The following is a 16,186-nucleotide window of genomic DNA, read 5'->3' as shown; positions in this document are numbered from 1 at the left end:
GCACACACATGCACAAAGAGCCTCACACACACACACACACACACACACACACACACACACACACACACACACACACACACACTGAGGCTAGTGTTTCATCCTCCATGCTGAGGAGAATAAAAGCTTAACGATTAAAAATGCAGGGATATCTAAAAGCATGGTTAAATACCGAGAAACAATAGGGCGAGGCTGCTTTTCGTCGACTATATAATTATCATTATTAAAGGCAGCAACACATCTCTTTCTGGCTTAATGTCCATCTCGATTGTAATTAATAGGTGAGGATCAGTAAAGCTAGGGCAGTTCCATTTGCTTTGACTTTGACTCAACCTATAATTAATGTCAAATTTACACTTTTAATATCAATCCGGATGAAAATAATCAAAAGCCATCATAATGGGTTACTCTGTAGGAAAAACACAGCACAGAAACACACGACGCAAAGGTCCAACTTTGTTTTTTTTTCCTCTTTGTGTTTCTCGTTGGCACGCGGTGGCGTCAAGCTGTCTCAACTATAAAGCTAACTTGCAGCAGCTTTGCATCATCTGTGCAACTAGCGTGAGTCTCTGTGTGGCGTGTTGTTGACACGAAGCCCACACAAGTTAGGAAGCATTGTGTTGAATAGAGGCGAGCGCGTTCAGTGAAGTAAGACCATTTCTCCCACTAATTTCTGCGAGACAAATCATTTCCATTTAAGGCCGGGGAAAAAGGAACGACTTTTCGGTAAATAAGCAGTCGTTATTAGTGAATATAAAGAAGCTTCGACTCCACAAAAACCATGCATTTACATCTTGGCTGTATTGCATTACCTGAGTGGGGGCTTCTCAATGCCTGAACGTTTAAAATACTCTCCTGTGTGACTCCAAAAACACAACACAATGTTGCAGGTGGCGACCAAAGCTGCAGCGCACCCCCATTCAGAGCAACAATTCAACAATATCCTCCAACCGTGGCTAACGGCATGCTTTTGGTCTGCTGAGCACACCTCAGACCGACACTGCCGAGTCCTCACGTCAAAGTCTAAAACCTGCATCACTGAGCGGGCCCAATATTTTTTGTATAATACAAACTGCTGGAAATAATTGTATTTAAAAAAGGCAGAAAGAGCGTTACTGTGCTTGTATCGTCAATAAAGGCTGAGCTGAATGACGTGCATCCATGCAGGATGATCAATTACAATACAGTTATTTCCATACGATCGGCCACGAGGTCCTACTTTGCGTCTCTGGCGAGCTTTGCGTCACTGAATCACACGGCTTCCTGTACTTCACACACCCCACACTGATGCATTACTCCATGCCCCACCAATTAACCTCCTCACACCTCGACAAAGAAAGTTTTATCAACCTGCTGTGATGGAACACATTCATGTTGCGCTTGAGTGTAAAAATATAACAACAATACAGTGTGCTGATAATGTGGTACTGAAATTCTGACGTTAGTAATCAGCATCATTTCCCCTGGTCCCGCCCATCAACACAGATCACATCTAAAGCGTCAAAATACAAAGATAACTCCTTCATTTGATTCAAACATTTTGCAGATTATACTGTAGGCTATGTGATGTCAGCTCATCTGGAGTTAAAATAAACTTGTGACTGCATGTTTATGATTATTTCTTCTTCTTACACTGGATAACCTGGTAGGACCACAGGAACATGTGTTATCTCTCCCCATGCTAATTGAATCTAAGGTGCTGAACATTCGCTTCTGGTGATCCTCTACCTCTGGCACATATTTCACCCGCGGGGAGAAGCTTAAGTTCTACTCCAGACTCACCGACACGAACCGCCTGAGTGCCGTGCTGCCGACCTGGAGAGCAGGAGAGCAGGTGACGTGATTGGCTATGACGGCTCGCTCTACGACACCTCCCAATAATGTATTCCTCCACCTTTGGCTTTTTCACATTTCCATATATTATGTGCATTTTACTTCCGTGCACTCAGTGAGTCTGACATCTCGGAGCCAAAGAAAAGCATGTCATCATCTTAGTTTCTCCTTCGCTCTCAGAAGTGCACGTCAAAATGATGTTTCTCGTCCTCCTGAGGGCAGACATGGTATTGATCTGCATCTACACAGGACTGAAAATGAGATCTCCACTTCTCCCTGATTTGCACTGTGAGACAACGGATGCTTTGTATCTCAAATACCATAAATGTATTTCTATGAATTAAACAGAGACTGCATTGAGGTAGCATTGCTTTTCAATAGGAACTCAACTCATATGGGGGCCAGTAGTGGAGACTCTGTGGAGCCAATATATATATCATATACTGTAGCTACATATTACAATTTTACTTTCAACTTGATTGTATTTATAAATCTGTGCATTTACAGGGAATATTATAATTAAACTACTTCACGTAATTTCTACTGCAGTTATTGGTAGAGATAATTCTATATGTGAGTGCCAATTACCACAAGACCTTTTGTATTATTGCATATTTTTTTATATTTAGTGTATAAGAAGCCACAGCTCTGATGTGGAAGTAGGTCTTAAACTCACATTTGCATGTTTATTTCAGAAGCCTTATTAGCATTGGCAAACATGAATATGGGAGAGGGACGAAAGGAGGGGGAGAGCTAAGGAAATGTAACAAAATAAATTCACGAGTTCAAAACAGTGTTCCCATGCCACGATTCAAGTGTTTAAAAGATTGCTCTGACATCTTTCCTCATCTGACGCTGGAAAACATCCAACCGTCTATTATGCTCTTTGCATTTTGGCCCGGCGACGGAGATGGCGTCAGAGGAAGCAGCGGTTGTTAGAGCTTTACTCTTCTCTTCTTTAGAGCAGACTGAAGAGATCAGCGGTAATTGTCATGGGGACGCTGATCCGGCATTGCTGGGAGGGATGATTGATCAACAGCAGCATCCCCTCTCAAAACCTCCGTGTAATCATCTGCCTCGTATTTCATCAAGTAACAACTTTTTGCTTGTTAGTTGTATCCAGAAAATACGGACGGAGGATATCTGGGTTTCTCTGACAGGAGGAGGAACAGAGGATAACACTGAGTACAGGGTAATATAAATATAAAAAAAGGCGCCGGAGCAATTTGCAGCCTTCGACTCATTGTTTTGGTGTGTCAGTCCATATGGTTGAATCCCCACTCCCCAAAAAACTGTGGGCTGCCATTTTCAGCAAACAATCTCCCACAAACTGACTGTATGCTACCTGCTCAGCATGAAATGGCGACGATCCGAAGTAAACAAATGGCTGGCGAGGAGAAAAGGAGTGAATCACGGAGTTAAATTTAACACGTAGATAGAACGATTGTGATGTTCCTTTGGTGAATGTGTTAGCAGATAACTGTTTGGGAAGTTATTCCAACTGTGTACGAATAGGTTCTTAGTTTATCAGGGAAATGATTTCCTCACAAATTAGTCTTGAAATGACTCCTTAGTTCAATAAGATGATGGTTGATTGACAGGGTTCTTTTCAGAAACCTGTAAGGAACGTGACAAAGACTAGGTCCATACTGTATACAGTCTACGGTTTAGAGTAAAATGATAATATATTTCAACTAATCCCAGTCCTTCTCTCAGCCAACAAAAAAAACACTTATCACTGTTATCACAACAGACACTCAACTCAAGTTGGCAGACGATGCCTCTTGGTTAGACCCTTCCTATCAGTGAATTATTCCCAGAGTCTCAGCTGCCTCCATTCATTGAATGATCAAAGTGTCTTAATCAGTATTACTTTCTGCCGTGCCAACTAATAAAATTGTCCATTTTTTATGCCTAATTACAAATAAATGGTGTGTGTTTTTCTATTTGTCTAACGGATATCTTTAAACAAAAAAATGGATTCAAGCACTTGCCAAATATTTGTTTAACACATTTAAGTTATCTGGTTGATTGTCTGAATCAGTGATTCAGTAATCAGTGAGTAATCAAAGGCACTATTTTCTGACTACTTTGCCGATTTTCTTTAGCTCAACATTTACTTTTCCAAGAACACTGACTGGTGCTCATGCGTCATTTATAATGCACCACGTTCCCCCTTTTTTTTTTAGATGAAGATTTACGGCTTTCAATCCCTGGCAGGTGTACTAATGAGCTGTTTTTCAATTCAGCACCATTCAGCACAACTGTTCCCTCAAAGAAAATATCTTATCATGTATTTTTAAAGCCATGCATTTTTAAAGGGATGCAACAGAGTGATTGCAGAGTCAGAGTAGATGGTGCTTCGGGCCTGGCAGGACCAAGCAGACATGCAGCAACATGCAAAAACGAATGAAGCTGAATGACCAAGCAAGTAACATGTCTTTTATACAATTTCAAATAATCCTCGGCGAATGCGCATCATAATCATAATCATATCATGAACTACAGTGACCTGGTTATGGGTCATCCATACACTCCCTCTACCTCTCATTAGCATTAGCTCTGTGTTGTTGACTGTGTAGACTGTGCGGCTGCTTCCACATACAGGACTGTATGTTCCCCACATACATCAACAACTGCACGGGACCTATGGTCTCTAAAAACCCAGGGGAGGCACATCATTATATAGACTGACTTTCTCTCAGCGCCCCCAAACTCTGACTTCCAGCATCCCTGCAGGGAATACGGAGAGGAGTTACCTCTTCTGTATTCATGGTGTTCAGGGCGTGTGTGACGCAAAAGGGAAAAAAAAAACAACAAAACAGAAAAGGAATAAAAAAAATTGCAAAGAAAAGAAGAAAAAAAATTAGTTGCTTTCAAGTAAGATCAAAGAAGGATTTTGCAAGAGTCCCGTCTTTACACCTAGCATTGAAATGTACCTCATACCAAAGGAAAAAAAAGACCGCTATCACTATTAAAAGTTTTGTCAGACCAAATTAAAGACACGGTTAGATCAGATTTGCTCCCCACGGGCTTCCTACTTGGATCTGCATGGAAAACAGTTCTTTTACAGTGTTGTGTGGCGTAATTGTGTGGGAGGATCAGCTCCATCTACTATAGTGCTGAGTGTCTATAAAAACGATGCTGCCAGTACCAGTACCAATACCGGTACCCTTCATATCGATAGAGTGCTTCATTTGATACCTTTTTCCCAATTAATTCGATTAAATGAATGCACACATTCAGACTTTTAAATGTTTTGGTGGCATCTCGACACAGTGGAAGTTTTGATACTGCTTGGTACTGGTTTGTTATCGATCGATACCACGAGCAGTACCGACACCCGGGTCTAGTCAAAGCATCTATGATCCCTCAGTTAGCGGTTTGAGTGATTCTAGATGTTTGGCACATTTAACGATTTTCTCATGTTTCATCATTCTCACGGGCTGCCAGGCTGGAGAGAAAAAAGAAAGGAAAAAAAAAAAAAAAAAAAAAAAGCAGCTTGAATGAAAATGACCCCAAGGTTAGTGATTGAAGGGGAAGGGCAGAGAAAGGAAACGTCAATGCTGACAAAGAAACCAAATGCCTTGCTCGCTCGCCAAACGCACACACCCACACACACACACACACACACACACTCACCTGCAGTGTCTGTGAACTCCGGCCACGGTTTCAATGATGGAGCACTGTCCCTCATTTAGACAAAAGGCCAGGTCCTTGTCTTCCACACATGGCTTGAAGACCTCTGAACGTAGACTGGGAAGTGTGGGGGCCACTGCTATGGAGAGACAAGACAGAGACAGAAAGGACAGATTTAGTTACTATTGGATGGATAATATACAACAATTAGACAATTACTCTTATTCTTTCAAAGTATCTCTGTCATGTCTGGGTGATGCCTTCGTACATGTCATGCTGCTATGGTTGTAAAAGTTTGGTTTCTCCTTCTGTTTTCATTCTAAAGTGACCACTTCGACTTTATATATGTTGATTTATTTCTCATTAGATGGCCCTAGGAAATGACTTCCTTCATTACTGACTAGAGAATTAGCATTTTGTTTTGAAGGTCTCTGACTTTGCGCTGAGGCAACAAAGAAAGCAATGATGAAACGCACTTTATTGACTGCAATAACATGCTTTTGTATTGTTGTCGTCCCCGGTATTGTAGTGCTTTAGGTGCATTTGTCGCTTTTATTAAATGCGTCGCACTCCCAGTGTCTCTTTGAAGCGGTTTAACCACAGCTCCTTCGTGAATCTCTCGGTTCGCAGCTTTAGCAAACACGGTTCGAAGACACAGAAATACATGACAGCTGTAAGGAGTCGAGACGCTAATACACTGCGCACTACGCGGAGGCATGAGCAGAGAGAGATTGGCACAGTGATGTAGCTTTAATTCTCCTCTTCCAGTCTGACCCTGAGCCGCTCTCACATAAAGAGCATGGCTGCCATGTACAAGCACTGCAATGCAGGGTTCTCCACCCTGTGAAATATGCACAGCTGTCAGCCACGTATAAATATTGTGAGATGGCATGTGCAACCGCCATCTGTATGCAGATATTCATTCAAGTGAACACAGGACTACACGCACACACACACATGTATGCAATAACATGGAAATTATCACTCAGCAGCTCTTTCACTCCATCGTGTAGCCAAGCATTGATAATTGGATTGACTGGTATTACGCTCAATACCTTGCCGATACAATTGGATTACACATCGGATTCGGCTTTCATCCGTTTTATATTGCACACCGCTTAAATGCACACATATGCGCACACATATGCGCCATCTTCTTATTGTCAGTATGTCCCTATTTCCATCCTGCTTTCATGTGAGCCTGCCACTTCTTTGTTGCCCAATCTGCTGTGTGCCCCGCACTTCTGCCGGCCAATGGCTTTTTCATCTGAGGACTCTAGCGGCCAATCGCGCGTGGAGGGATATAAAGTCAGTAATCCGTATGCTGCGTCCCAGTTGTCCAGTTCAAATCTACGCTTTGTTTACGGCCATTGATCGATAAATCCGCTGGCTATTCATGCAAGGCCTTTGAGATGATGAAAGATCAGAGGGAACACAAAAAGGAGATATGTGTGGTTCTTGGACCCAACCGAGACTCTAAAAAACTTTTGAAGCTATAATTTCATCCACGTACTGTCGTGGCTCATAAAATATCTTCAGATGCATTTGAGGTCCCTTTCCTTTTTTGGTATTATGTGCAGGGGGATGTTTCTAAAAGAAAAGAAAGATAATACATTCACGTTCAGCGTCAAACGTCTTGCTTTGTGATCCCTGGTTAAGAATAATTTTTTGGATCGGTTCTTTATACGTCAGTCCCAAGAGTGTCATGCATACGGAAGTAGGTTTTGAACCCTCGCTGACTCCTTCACTTTCTAGGCTTTAAAAGACACAGATTACGTCTTGTATTATTAATTCCACAAATTCCCAGCGTGCAATATTCAAAAGGTTAACTATTCCAGGATGCAACTTGAGAAAATAGAACACAACATCCCCCTGTGGTACTCATGTCCCTGGTAATAATTATCATGGCGCTTAAAGCCCGTTGTAGCTATTATTTCCGACAGCAGCAGTGACCACATGTGAGACTGAGCTCGTTTGATTTTCAAAGACGACGCCCGCTATGTTGGGTCAGGTTCTTAAGCACACGAGGAAGAGCTTTTGTGACAAAAGAGGAAATTGATTTTGTGCTGTAAGCCTAACCATTGATATATTTACATCAGAAAAGCCAAGGTCAGGCAGATACCACACACCCATTTAGTGTCTGTCTGGCAAGTATTATTCCCAATCTTATCTAAGCTTAAATGTTTCAAAAACATTATTCTCCCCCTGTCACCTTAACTCATTTCAGAGAACGTTTTCGCCAGCGAACTGCTGAATATTCTTTTCGGAATAAAAAAATAAGTCCAAGTGCAGCAGTCATTTCATGTGTCACATCACATGGTGTTGACAGAGCAGAGGTACAGGATATGAAGTACACAAGGTCGCCGTGGTTCCCGTGACACAGCACTTTGGGAATCGATGATGATGTATGAGGTGTCCATATTTTACTTTCACAAAGAAGAAAGCTCCACCATTGCAGCAGAACCTTTGGTATATTGGCTCTCTTTTTTTCCAGACAGCGAATGTGTCAAATTCACACCCAGAGAGAGGGAGGCTGATATAAGTGGTACTAAATTAAACACAGGCATTCTGTAAATGTGCAAAGGAGTTCTAGAATGGGTGATCTTTGAAATCCCCTGCGGTTTGGAAGGTGGCACCTATACTGGTACTCGGGCTGCTTATGATATCCGTTGAAAATTGAAGAAAATAAGGCAATTATAGAACGATAGTTACATTTTAAAGTGTAGTTTAAGTTGACACTGACAGAAAAATTACATTGTGCAGCCTTAACAGACTTACCCAATGAATCATTTGGCCTGTAAAACATGCTCAGCGTGACTAAAAGTGCTCAGTCTCTAACCTGTCATTCTACAAAATAAAAGCTCTACATTTCTTCACCAGGTGCAAGGTGTACAAACAAAAAGCCCGTGCTGATTACCTCTAGAAAATCAGCAAAAAAAACACCTTCCTTCTCAAGTCTTTAAGGATTACCTGCACTCCTTTAGCCCTGTTGGCCACATCAATGAATGAGCCAGCCTCAGATATGTTTGGCCTTGAGCAATACAGGCTGTCAATTTGTTATGGGTTCCCGTTTCATCACCGTGACAGGCAAGAAATGGTAAAAAAATCTACAGCACAGGAAGCACAACTCGGGCACTTTTGAACGAGCACCTGTCAAACGAGATCCCGTCGAAATGCTAAGTTCTTTAAATATTCCCATCGGAAATAGATGGGAGTTAACAAAGCAATTAGGGCTTCTGGTGTGTGTCAGCGTGGTGATAATGTGCGTTTGTACAGTATGCTTTGATGTGATATTTTCTTTTGTGATGTTTTGGATTATCAAGGGACTGACCCTGAATAGATCAGCGTGAACCCTGCAGTAGATCTAAGCAGTTAAACCAATTAAAATCACTTTTTCCTCAAGAAAAAGACCTCTTTTTTTTTTGCCCTTTTTGATATCAAACCAGTACTGAGCATTCATCGTACTTCATTAAAAAATGAATCTTCATCTTCATTATTGAGGTAATAGCTGATAAATGATCTGTCCCTTGCTCTTAGGTATTACTAAGAGATGATGTCATGACTAATTATGACAAACACACAAGTTGCCATTGTGTTCATTTATCAACACGAAGCCTTTTACACTGAAAAACCCATCCAATAGAAGCTTCTGCACACTCGGTCTAACTCTTTGGAGACAACAAACATGGTGGAAAAATGCGCTAATAACTGGCAGTGATTCATTCTGGAGCCTTTGAAATAATTTTCACGTCTCTCAGTCTCCCCACAACACAAAGGTAATCCAGATTGCCCATTCCCTTGGTGGCTTTCAAGGAATCTACTGGCTGGGGATCACAGATTCAGATGACGCTTGAGAGATCAGAGTTATCGGAGTGGAATACTGAGGCCAGCCTTCCCCCCCAGTTTCTACTTTTGAATTCCTTTCAATTAATATTTTCAACAGCTTACACTAAATATAGGATTCATTTCCTTTTTGCAATGTACCTTAAATGCTAATGGCGTCACATTACAGATCTGTTATTGTAACAGGTTACAATTATTCTACAAAAAAAATAACAGGTTTTTTTTCTGTATGGTAAGAAGGGGGGAAACAAGTATTTTCCGTGAATGCATAAAGATACAGCAAATCAAAGTTCACTAAAAGTGGGCCAGCGTCTGCAGTCAGATAATATGCTGTATGCTGTAGTGCAGCATGGATCTGAAGGGTTTCTGTGGCAAACACTGAAACACGTTCAATGTTTGCCTACTGCCATAAACTTTGATCATTTGGTAGTTTGTAACAAACTCCTCCTCAAACCATACAGTATTTATACCATTTTAACAAGACACAAATCCATAAAACAAGCATCTAAGTGAAATGGAAGGAGTCCCTGTCCGTCTGTCCTTTGATTTTCTCAACAACCGTTCATCCGATGGACTTCACACTAGGTGGGTGTGTAGCTGAGGGCCCAAGGAAGTGCAGTGTTGAGTGCAAGCTCTTGAGATCTCTACGATATATTTATTAAGAGTGTGTTATGCACACACAGTGTTGAAAGGGGTCTGAAACACACACTTGACAGCTGTAACACTGCTTTCAGCCAGGTAAGATTTGTAATGATGTGTCACTGTCACCTAGGTTTCACAGGCTCACATTTCATTTTCAGCTCTATTGTTTGATTCCTTTCAACTCAAATTACAATGCGTCTGGACACAGTGGTTGAATTACAATTTATTTGCAGCCTCAATTCAAATCCAGATCATGAAGTTGGAAAATAATTGTCACAGAGAGCTCGGTCAGCAGCCAAGGAGGGAATTGTTTAAATTCCTAAAACACTAACATTAGTTTTATTTGAATTATAAGCAGCTTATAATTAAAATGAATGTGAACAAATTATTTTGAATCAAAACAAGTGTTAGATAAAATAAATTCATTTATTTCCAAACAATTTGAATTGTGTGTTTTTATGCTAATAACTACTATAGACGCCAATAACAAAGCACAAGATAAGATTTAAATGTTTTAACTGTTAAAACTGACTTTGGGACAATTGAAGTAATTTTTGTTGTGAAAATTTTAGTCTTGAGCCTTCCTGTGGATTGTAGTTTTTAGAGGAAGAAAATGGTATTGGCAAAATGCTTACATATCCAGCTTATAGTATGCACACATATACTGACTGTATACAGCATATTATTGGCACACACAACACAGAAGACAATTGCGTTTACAACTGTAGCATTTTTTCCTCTATGGCTTCCTTCTAATGTGCTCATTAGTGTTCTTGTGCTGAGCCTGATCCCGCAGGAGAACCGTGGTCGGGAGAGAACTGCCTGTGTTTACTGCTGCACACATCAAAGAGGGCCTTACTACGTGAAGGGAAAGTCCTGAGAGGGCCTGCTGATTGCTTACCCATCATGCACCACTGCCTTTTGGACGGAACTATATTCAGATATATAGACAGTGCAGTAAATGTGGACAACACATTGGTCTTGACAGTGTCATCTGTCATGATGGCTTTAAAATAACTTGAACTCTTTCTTTTCTGAAGCAGCATTTGCCCTGCTGGAATGGAGAAACTGTTAATTGATGGACATTCTTAAAGAAAGGAATATAAATTATCACTTTTCACATCTCGAGTCATGTTTAAAAAAAACATGTAGCCTTCTCATGCCAACTCTAAAAGAGAAAAAATATGTTGTCAAATCCCATATTCAAGCATTATTTTCAAGCAAAACACGATTTTGTCCACTGAATGTAGAGGACAATAGCAACTAAGCTAACAATAGTGCTTATGATGCTGGTTATAAATTATTGAGTGCAAGCTTAAAGCCTTCTCAGATCAATAGTCATAGTGACAAACAAAACAAAAATATTGCTAATAATTAAGAGATTTTGGCAAATTTAAAGCTACAATTCTCAGTGGCATCAGATTTCCCTGCTGTAAATAAACTGATATCAGAGCAATTTTTTGTTTTCTATTTCAAGCACTGTGAGACAACATGAACAGCAGACATAAATATTAAACTGAAAAAATAAATTTAGTTACTGAGCATGAATGAAAGACTTGGGCCTTATTTTTTCCTTGAATATCCAATACTTTAAAAATAACCATAATCTGAATAAACCTAACCTTAAAATCAAGTCTAAACCCTCAAACAGTCCTTTAAAGAAGTGAGTCCTCACATTCCATGTCTTGGTCCCCACTATGTATTAAGAACAAGAATGCAGACACACAGACATACATACTGTACAGTATCTGGCATGATCATTAAGACGACAAGCCTTTGGGGACCTTCTGTCCCTGACATGACACAAACAAATAGTAGTCAACCCAGGGGGCTTAAGGTTGCAGTGACTGCCAGTCAACAGGGTAGAAAGCACACGGCCTTGGTCACCATGACAGCCCAGTGATCGGTATTCTGTGGGACATTTGTCACGGGTACCGGGTGTGTCCGGTCTAGTCCGGCCTTAAAGCAACATTACATTAACATTGTGATTGTTTATTTAATATCTGGCAAAGGATTTGGAATACATTCACTCTAATTCCATTTGCCATTCAGGAATCTAGTCACTATCGAACAGCACCGTTATTAGACGGACTAAAATAGGTTTTTCAATGTGTTTACAGTGACAGGCCAGGAGCAGCAGGTTAATAAAGTAGAGCCCAGAAGGCATCAAACATGCATCGACCCTTAAGGGAAAAATTCACCCCCCCTGATGAAAAGTTTTAATTATCTACATGTTCTCCTCGCCCTGTGTCAGCTGAATCATGATTAAAGTTTGGACCACTACGTACGTTGAACAAGTGAGTCTCTGCACTTCCACAAACCCCGCCTTTTCACAAACGGATCATAAAGGGGGCCGTGAAATTCCTCTCCACAACCCACGCAACACAGTGCAAGTGTTCAGAAGCCGAGAGACTGCACTGCAAGTCCAGATCGCCTGTAGTGCTCTCTACCAGAAGTCTCAGCTTGCTCGCTGGCTGAGGTGGAATGTACCTCTGTTGGAGGTGCGTCGTGTCTGCACTGTCAGAGACAACCTGCATATCCGACAGAAGAGGCTGTGCAAACCTCAGGGAAGCTGGGACTCAGATAGGAGACAGTATGTTATTTGGGTGGATATGTTCCTTAGGAATGAATACTTCACACATGGTTTGATCATTGGTTACTTTGTGTAACCTTCAAATGCTTGAAGAAAACTTTTTCTTGCATACTTCCACAATGAAAGAAGAATTAAAAAATGGATGTAATGCAAGTCTCATTTATACAGTTGTATGCTCAATATTCCCACATTGTCACTAAAATCATATGATAATGCTGCACTGTGTGAGTTTTTTTTGCTGTTGTTAAACATGGCTCCCATTAATGCTACTTCTTTTCATTTATTTTTTTGTTTTTTTATCCTTTGTTCACCGTGGAGGCATGGGAGCCGAACCAATATTGCTTCAAGAATTCAAGGTAACACAGGGTGAGTGATTGATAAACAAATAGTTCACTTTGTGGGCGAAGTACTTCTTCATGGGAAGCACAGAAATTCTGCGCGGTTTCCTGCAGCCGGAAGAAAAAGGCTTTCAAGCTATCTAAAGAGCATTGGCATCACCCTGGAATTATACATCATATATTCATGAACATCACTTATTTTACCGCCTGATTACCCCTCTTATTGTGTAGATCTGAGTATGCTATGCTGCTCGATCGACCTTGGCCCTATAGCTATTGAAGCTAGAAATGATGCATTACAAAAAAAATACCCTGAAGAAAATACAAGTAACACAGAGGAGGTGCGTGAGTTTGATTGAATTTCTCAGAAATGATCATGACTGTTATTGTCATATTATTATCGGTACGGAGGGCTCTGGCTATGTATTTTTTCTTCTTCTGACGGTTCCTTGAGGGCCTGTTGGAGATAATTTGCCTTCTTAGTACCGCATTTCTCTGACTCAGTCTCGGTAATGAAGCCGCAGTGCCAACCGACATCAGCTGTGGATCATCATAACAGTGGCGCCGTGACAAGAGGCAGCCGGGACTCTACTTCTAGTGACCCGCAGATCCTCCCACAACGCTTTCTTGCCTATCAAGGTCAAAATGTAAGCTGTCAGATGTTATCGACTTCCCGTTGAAGACTGGAATCCGTAATGGGGCTTACAAGAATGCTCCAACGCAGAACAATATTGTTAGAAGCAATTTCTCCACTGCTAATTTGTCTTCGCAAAACCGCATGCAGTTATATGGGACTAGACAGATAATTTATCCTGATTCATTGATTGCAATTTGTTGTGTGATTATCATAATATGCCACCAGGAGTGAAATGATGTTACTGCTTATGAAAGAAGAAGAAGAAGAATAAGAAGAAGAAGAAGAAGACTACAATGTGCGTGCTGCCAAATGTTCTCCTTTTTTGGCACATTTCTTCATGTTGTGTTTTTGATGATCGATGTTGGAGTGTGTTAGATGTGTTTATCGTAGCGGTTTAGCTAATGTGATGCACACATTAGCTAAACCGCTGCGATGACGATGTCAGTACGGCCATGAACATACATCTAATCACTCTGCGGGATTTCCTCATAAAAGCCATTAAGAACGGGATGAGTGTCTCCACGTCGTACTCTGAAGCAGCTGATGTTCTTTGATGCCATTATACCCATTACTTACAGAGCAAATAAGAGAATAACCAGGACTGGAGAAAATGCATTTCAAATCTGTCAAATGTATATTTAATGAAGGGGGTTTATTGTAGTGCTTTTGCCACGGCAATTACATTGAATTCAGATTCCAGGAGAGGACACGCAAGGAATGAGACAAAAAATTAGGAGTTTGTCAGAGTTTTGCTGAAACAAACAGTGGGCTACATACCTAGGGTGCCGCTTGAGGAAGGGCTGAGTGATTAATAATTCATCACTGTTTACAAATGGGACCCTATGAAAGAGGTTGTGCAACTAATAACAAAATAAAAGCCACACAACACATGCAAATGTGCAACAAGGCATGGAAGTATAAGAGCATTCATGAAGACTAGAGGCAGACTTACAGATAACATGCAGCGTGTATGAGGCAGGATATATTTAGACTATGACAATACATTCATATCCACACATATGTTTTGAATTTAGCTGGCATATTCATGAGAAAACTAAATATATTCCAGACAGACATAAATTAATAATCAACTATATTACTCCAGCATAATACGTTTTAGTTATTTTCACAACAGCCTCATTTACGGATGCGATTATGATCTCTAATCGGTACGTGTTCATCAAAATATTTTATTCATTTTCCTTTTGTTTTTGATTTATAAACAAACCATTTATTGAACCTGCCAGATTTGGCTTGCCTGTAAATGTGCATCTAACTGTTGCCACACTCCCATCTCCATCTGCCTTTTTTAAAACATTATTTAAGACTATATTTAAAAAGATGCCATGAAAATGGAATCCTGAGGGTTCTAGAGAATGAGAAGCGTCTTCATTTACTTGCTGTAACATCTTCCCCCGACACGACGGTTGACGCTTTAGAAAATGCTGATTTCTTCATGCTGATGAGTCGAGATGCAGCGTTATCAGTGCTCTCATCACCACGCAGCTGTGTTAAAATACTTCACTGTGCAAAGCCTGTTTCTTTTATTTCGCCTTCCACGGGTATTCACCACGCTGCCTCCTTATGCCCGACAAACATATTTGAATTGGAAATGAGTCAGAATAGCTGCTTTATGCGGCGCTTGTCTCGAGATGTGTTCTGCACATGCAAACACATCAAACATGAGGAGGGAAAGAAAAAGGCAGAAAAAGGAAAAGATGGGAAGCCTAATTTGACTCACCTGTACTGTAAACCAATACAGATTGTCATCTTATCATAAATTAGTGATGAGTTGTTGTTTTTTTTCTTGCTTTCTGCCTCTCTTTGCTTTGTCAGTCCAACAAGAAGCAGGCAATTATTCACGCCTGAGAGGACAACAGGAGAGGAGGCACGGTGTATGAAGGGAAGCTTTGGCAAGGAAAACAACTGAACGCCATTGGAGATCTTCATATTTTAAAGGCACAGCATCCCCTCCCTCCCTCCCTCATCGCCCATATCCTGATCCTTCCCTGCCACTCTCCGTCTTCCTCAAAGGAAACCCCGGGATGTTGCAGAAAATGCAACATCGACATGCATCCCCATCCCAGCTCACGCGGGGGAAGTCGGCGGAGAGGAGTTGAGCGATTCACCTACGTGGACAAGAGAGCGGCTTGCTGTCAGCGCGGTTGATTAAAATTCCTGGGACCAAGAATGCAGGGTGTGATGTACGACGAGCAGGTGGTGTGGGTTTTAATATGCATGAGCGGACAGTTCCTGCATCTGCAGATTGGCAGTCACTGAGCTCGCCTGTCCGCTCCCTTGGCAGCTCTCTGGGCATATGGAGCTACTAAGGGCATACATGAGCATAGCAGGGGGGCAACCCACTGATACAATTCACTCTTCTTTTGTGACTCCTGAGATCAGGGGGATGGCAGCTCGTTCCTTTCGGTTGCTTTGGTCGGCAGAAAAAGTAGCCAATGCGAAAGGTAGAGGAGAGCGTTTTTCTGCTGTATATTTTATTGATTTTATACAAACAGCAGGGAACATCAAAAGGGAGAGGGATTAAGGGAGCCGGTGTAAAAATTGACTGAGATGGGGTTTAGGACTCAGGCTTACCGGGGGGGAAGATGTGATTAGTCCCTACACCATCTCGACAGATGATTCCACTGATACGGGAAAGGGGAG

The 16,186-nt window shown here is 41.3% G+C and overlaps 1 protein-coding gene across 1 annotated transcript in view; it reads right to left on the bottom strand.

Annotated features, from left to right (window-relative positions):
* Positions 1–16,186, bottom strand: part of nrg3b (neuregulin 3b) — a 158,911-nt gene that overhangs the window by 70,537 nt on the left and 72,188 nt on the right. The window contains exon 2 of the mRNA XM_084002049.1: positions 5,473–5,608. Coding sequence (XP_083858175.1) covers positions 5,473–5,608 — 136 coding nt within the window. The remainder of the gene's footprint in view (positions 1–5,472; positions 5,609–16,186) is intronic.

Source organism: Eutrigla gurnardus, assembly GCF_963514095.1.
Source record: "Eutrigla gurnardus genome assembly, chromosome: 22".
Lineage (NCBI taxonomy): Eukaryota > Metazoa > Chordata > Actinopteri > Perciformes > Triglidae > Eutrigla > Eutrigla gurnardus.
The sequence above is the reverse complement of the archived record's forward strand: the minus strand, read 5'-3'. Positions and strand labels throughout refer to the sequence as shown.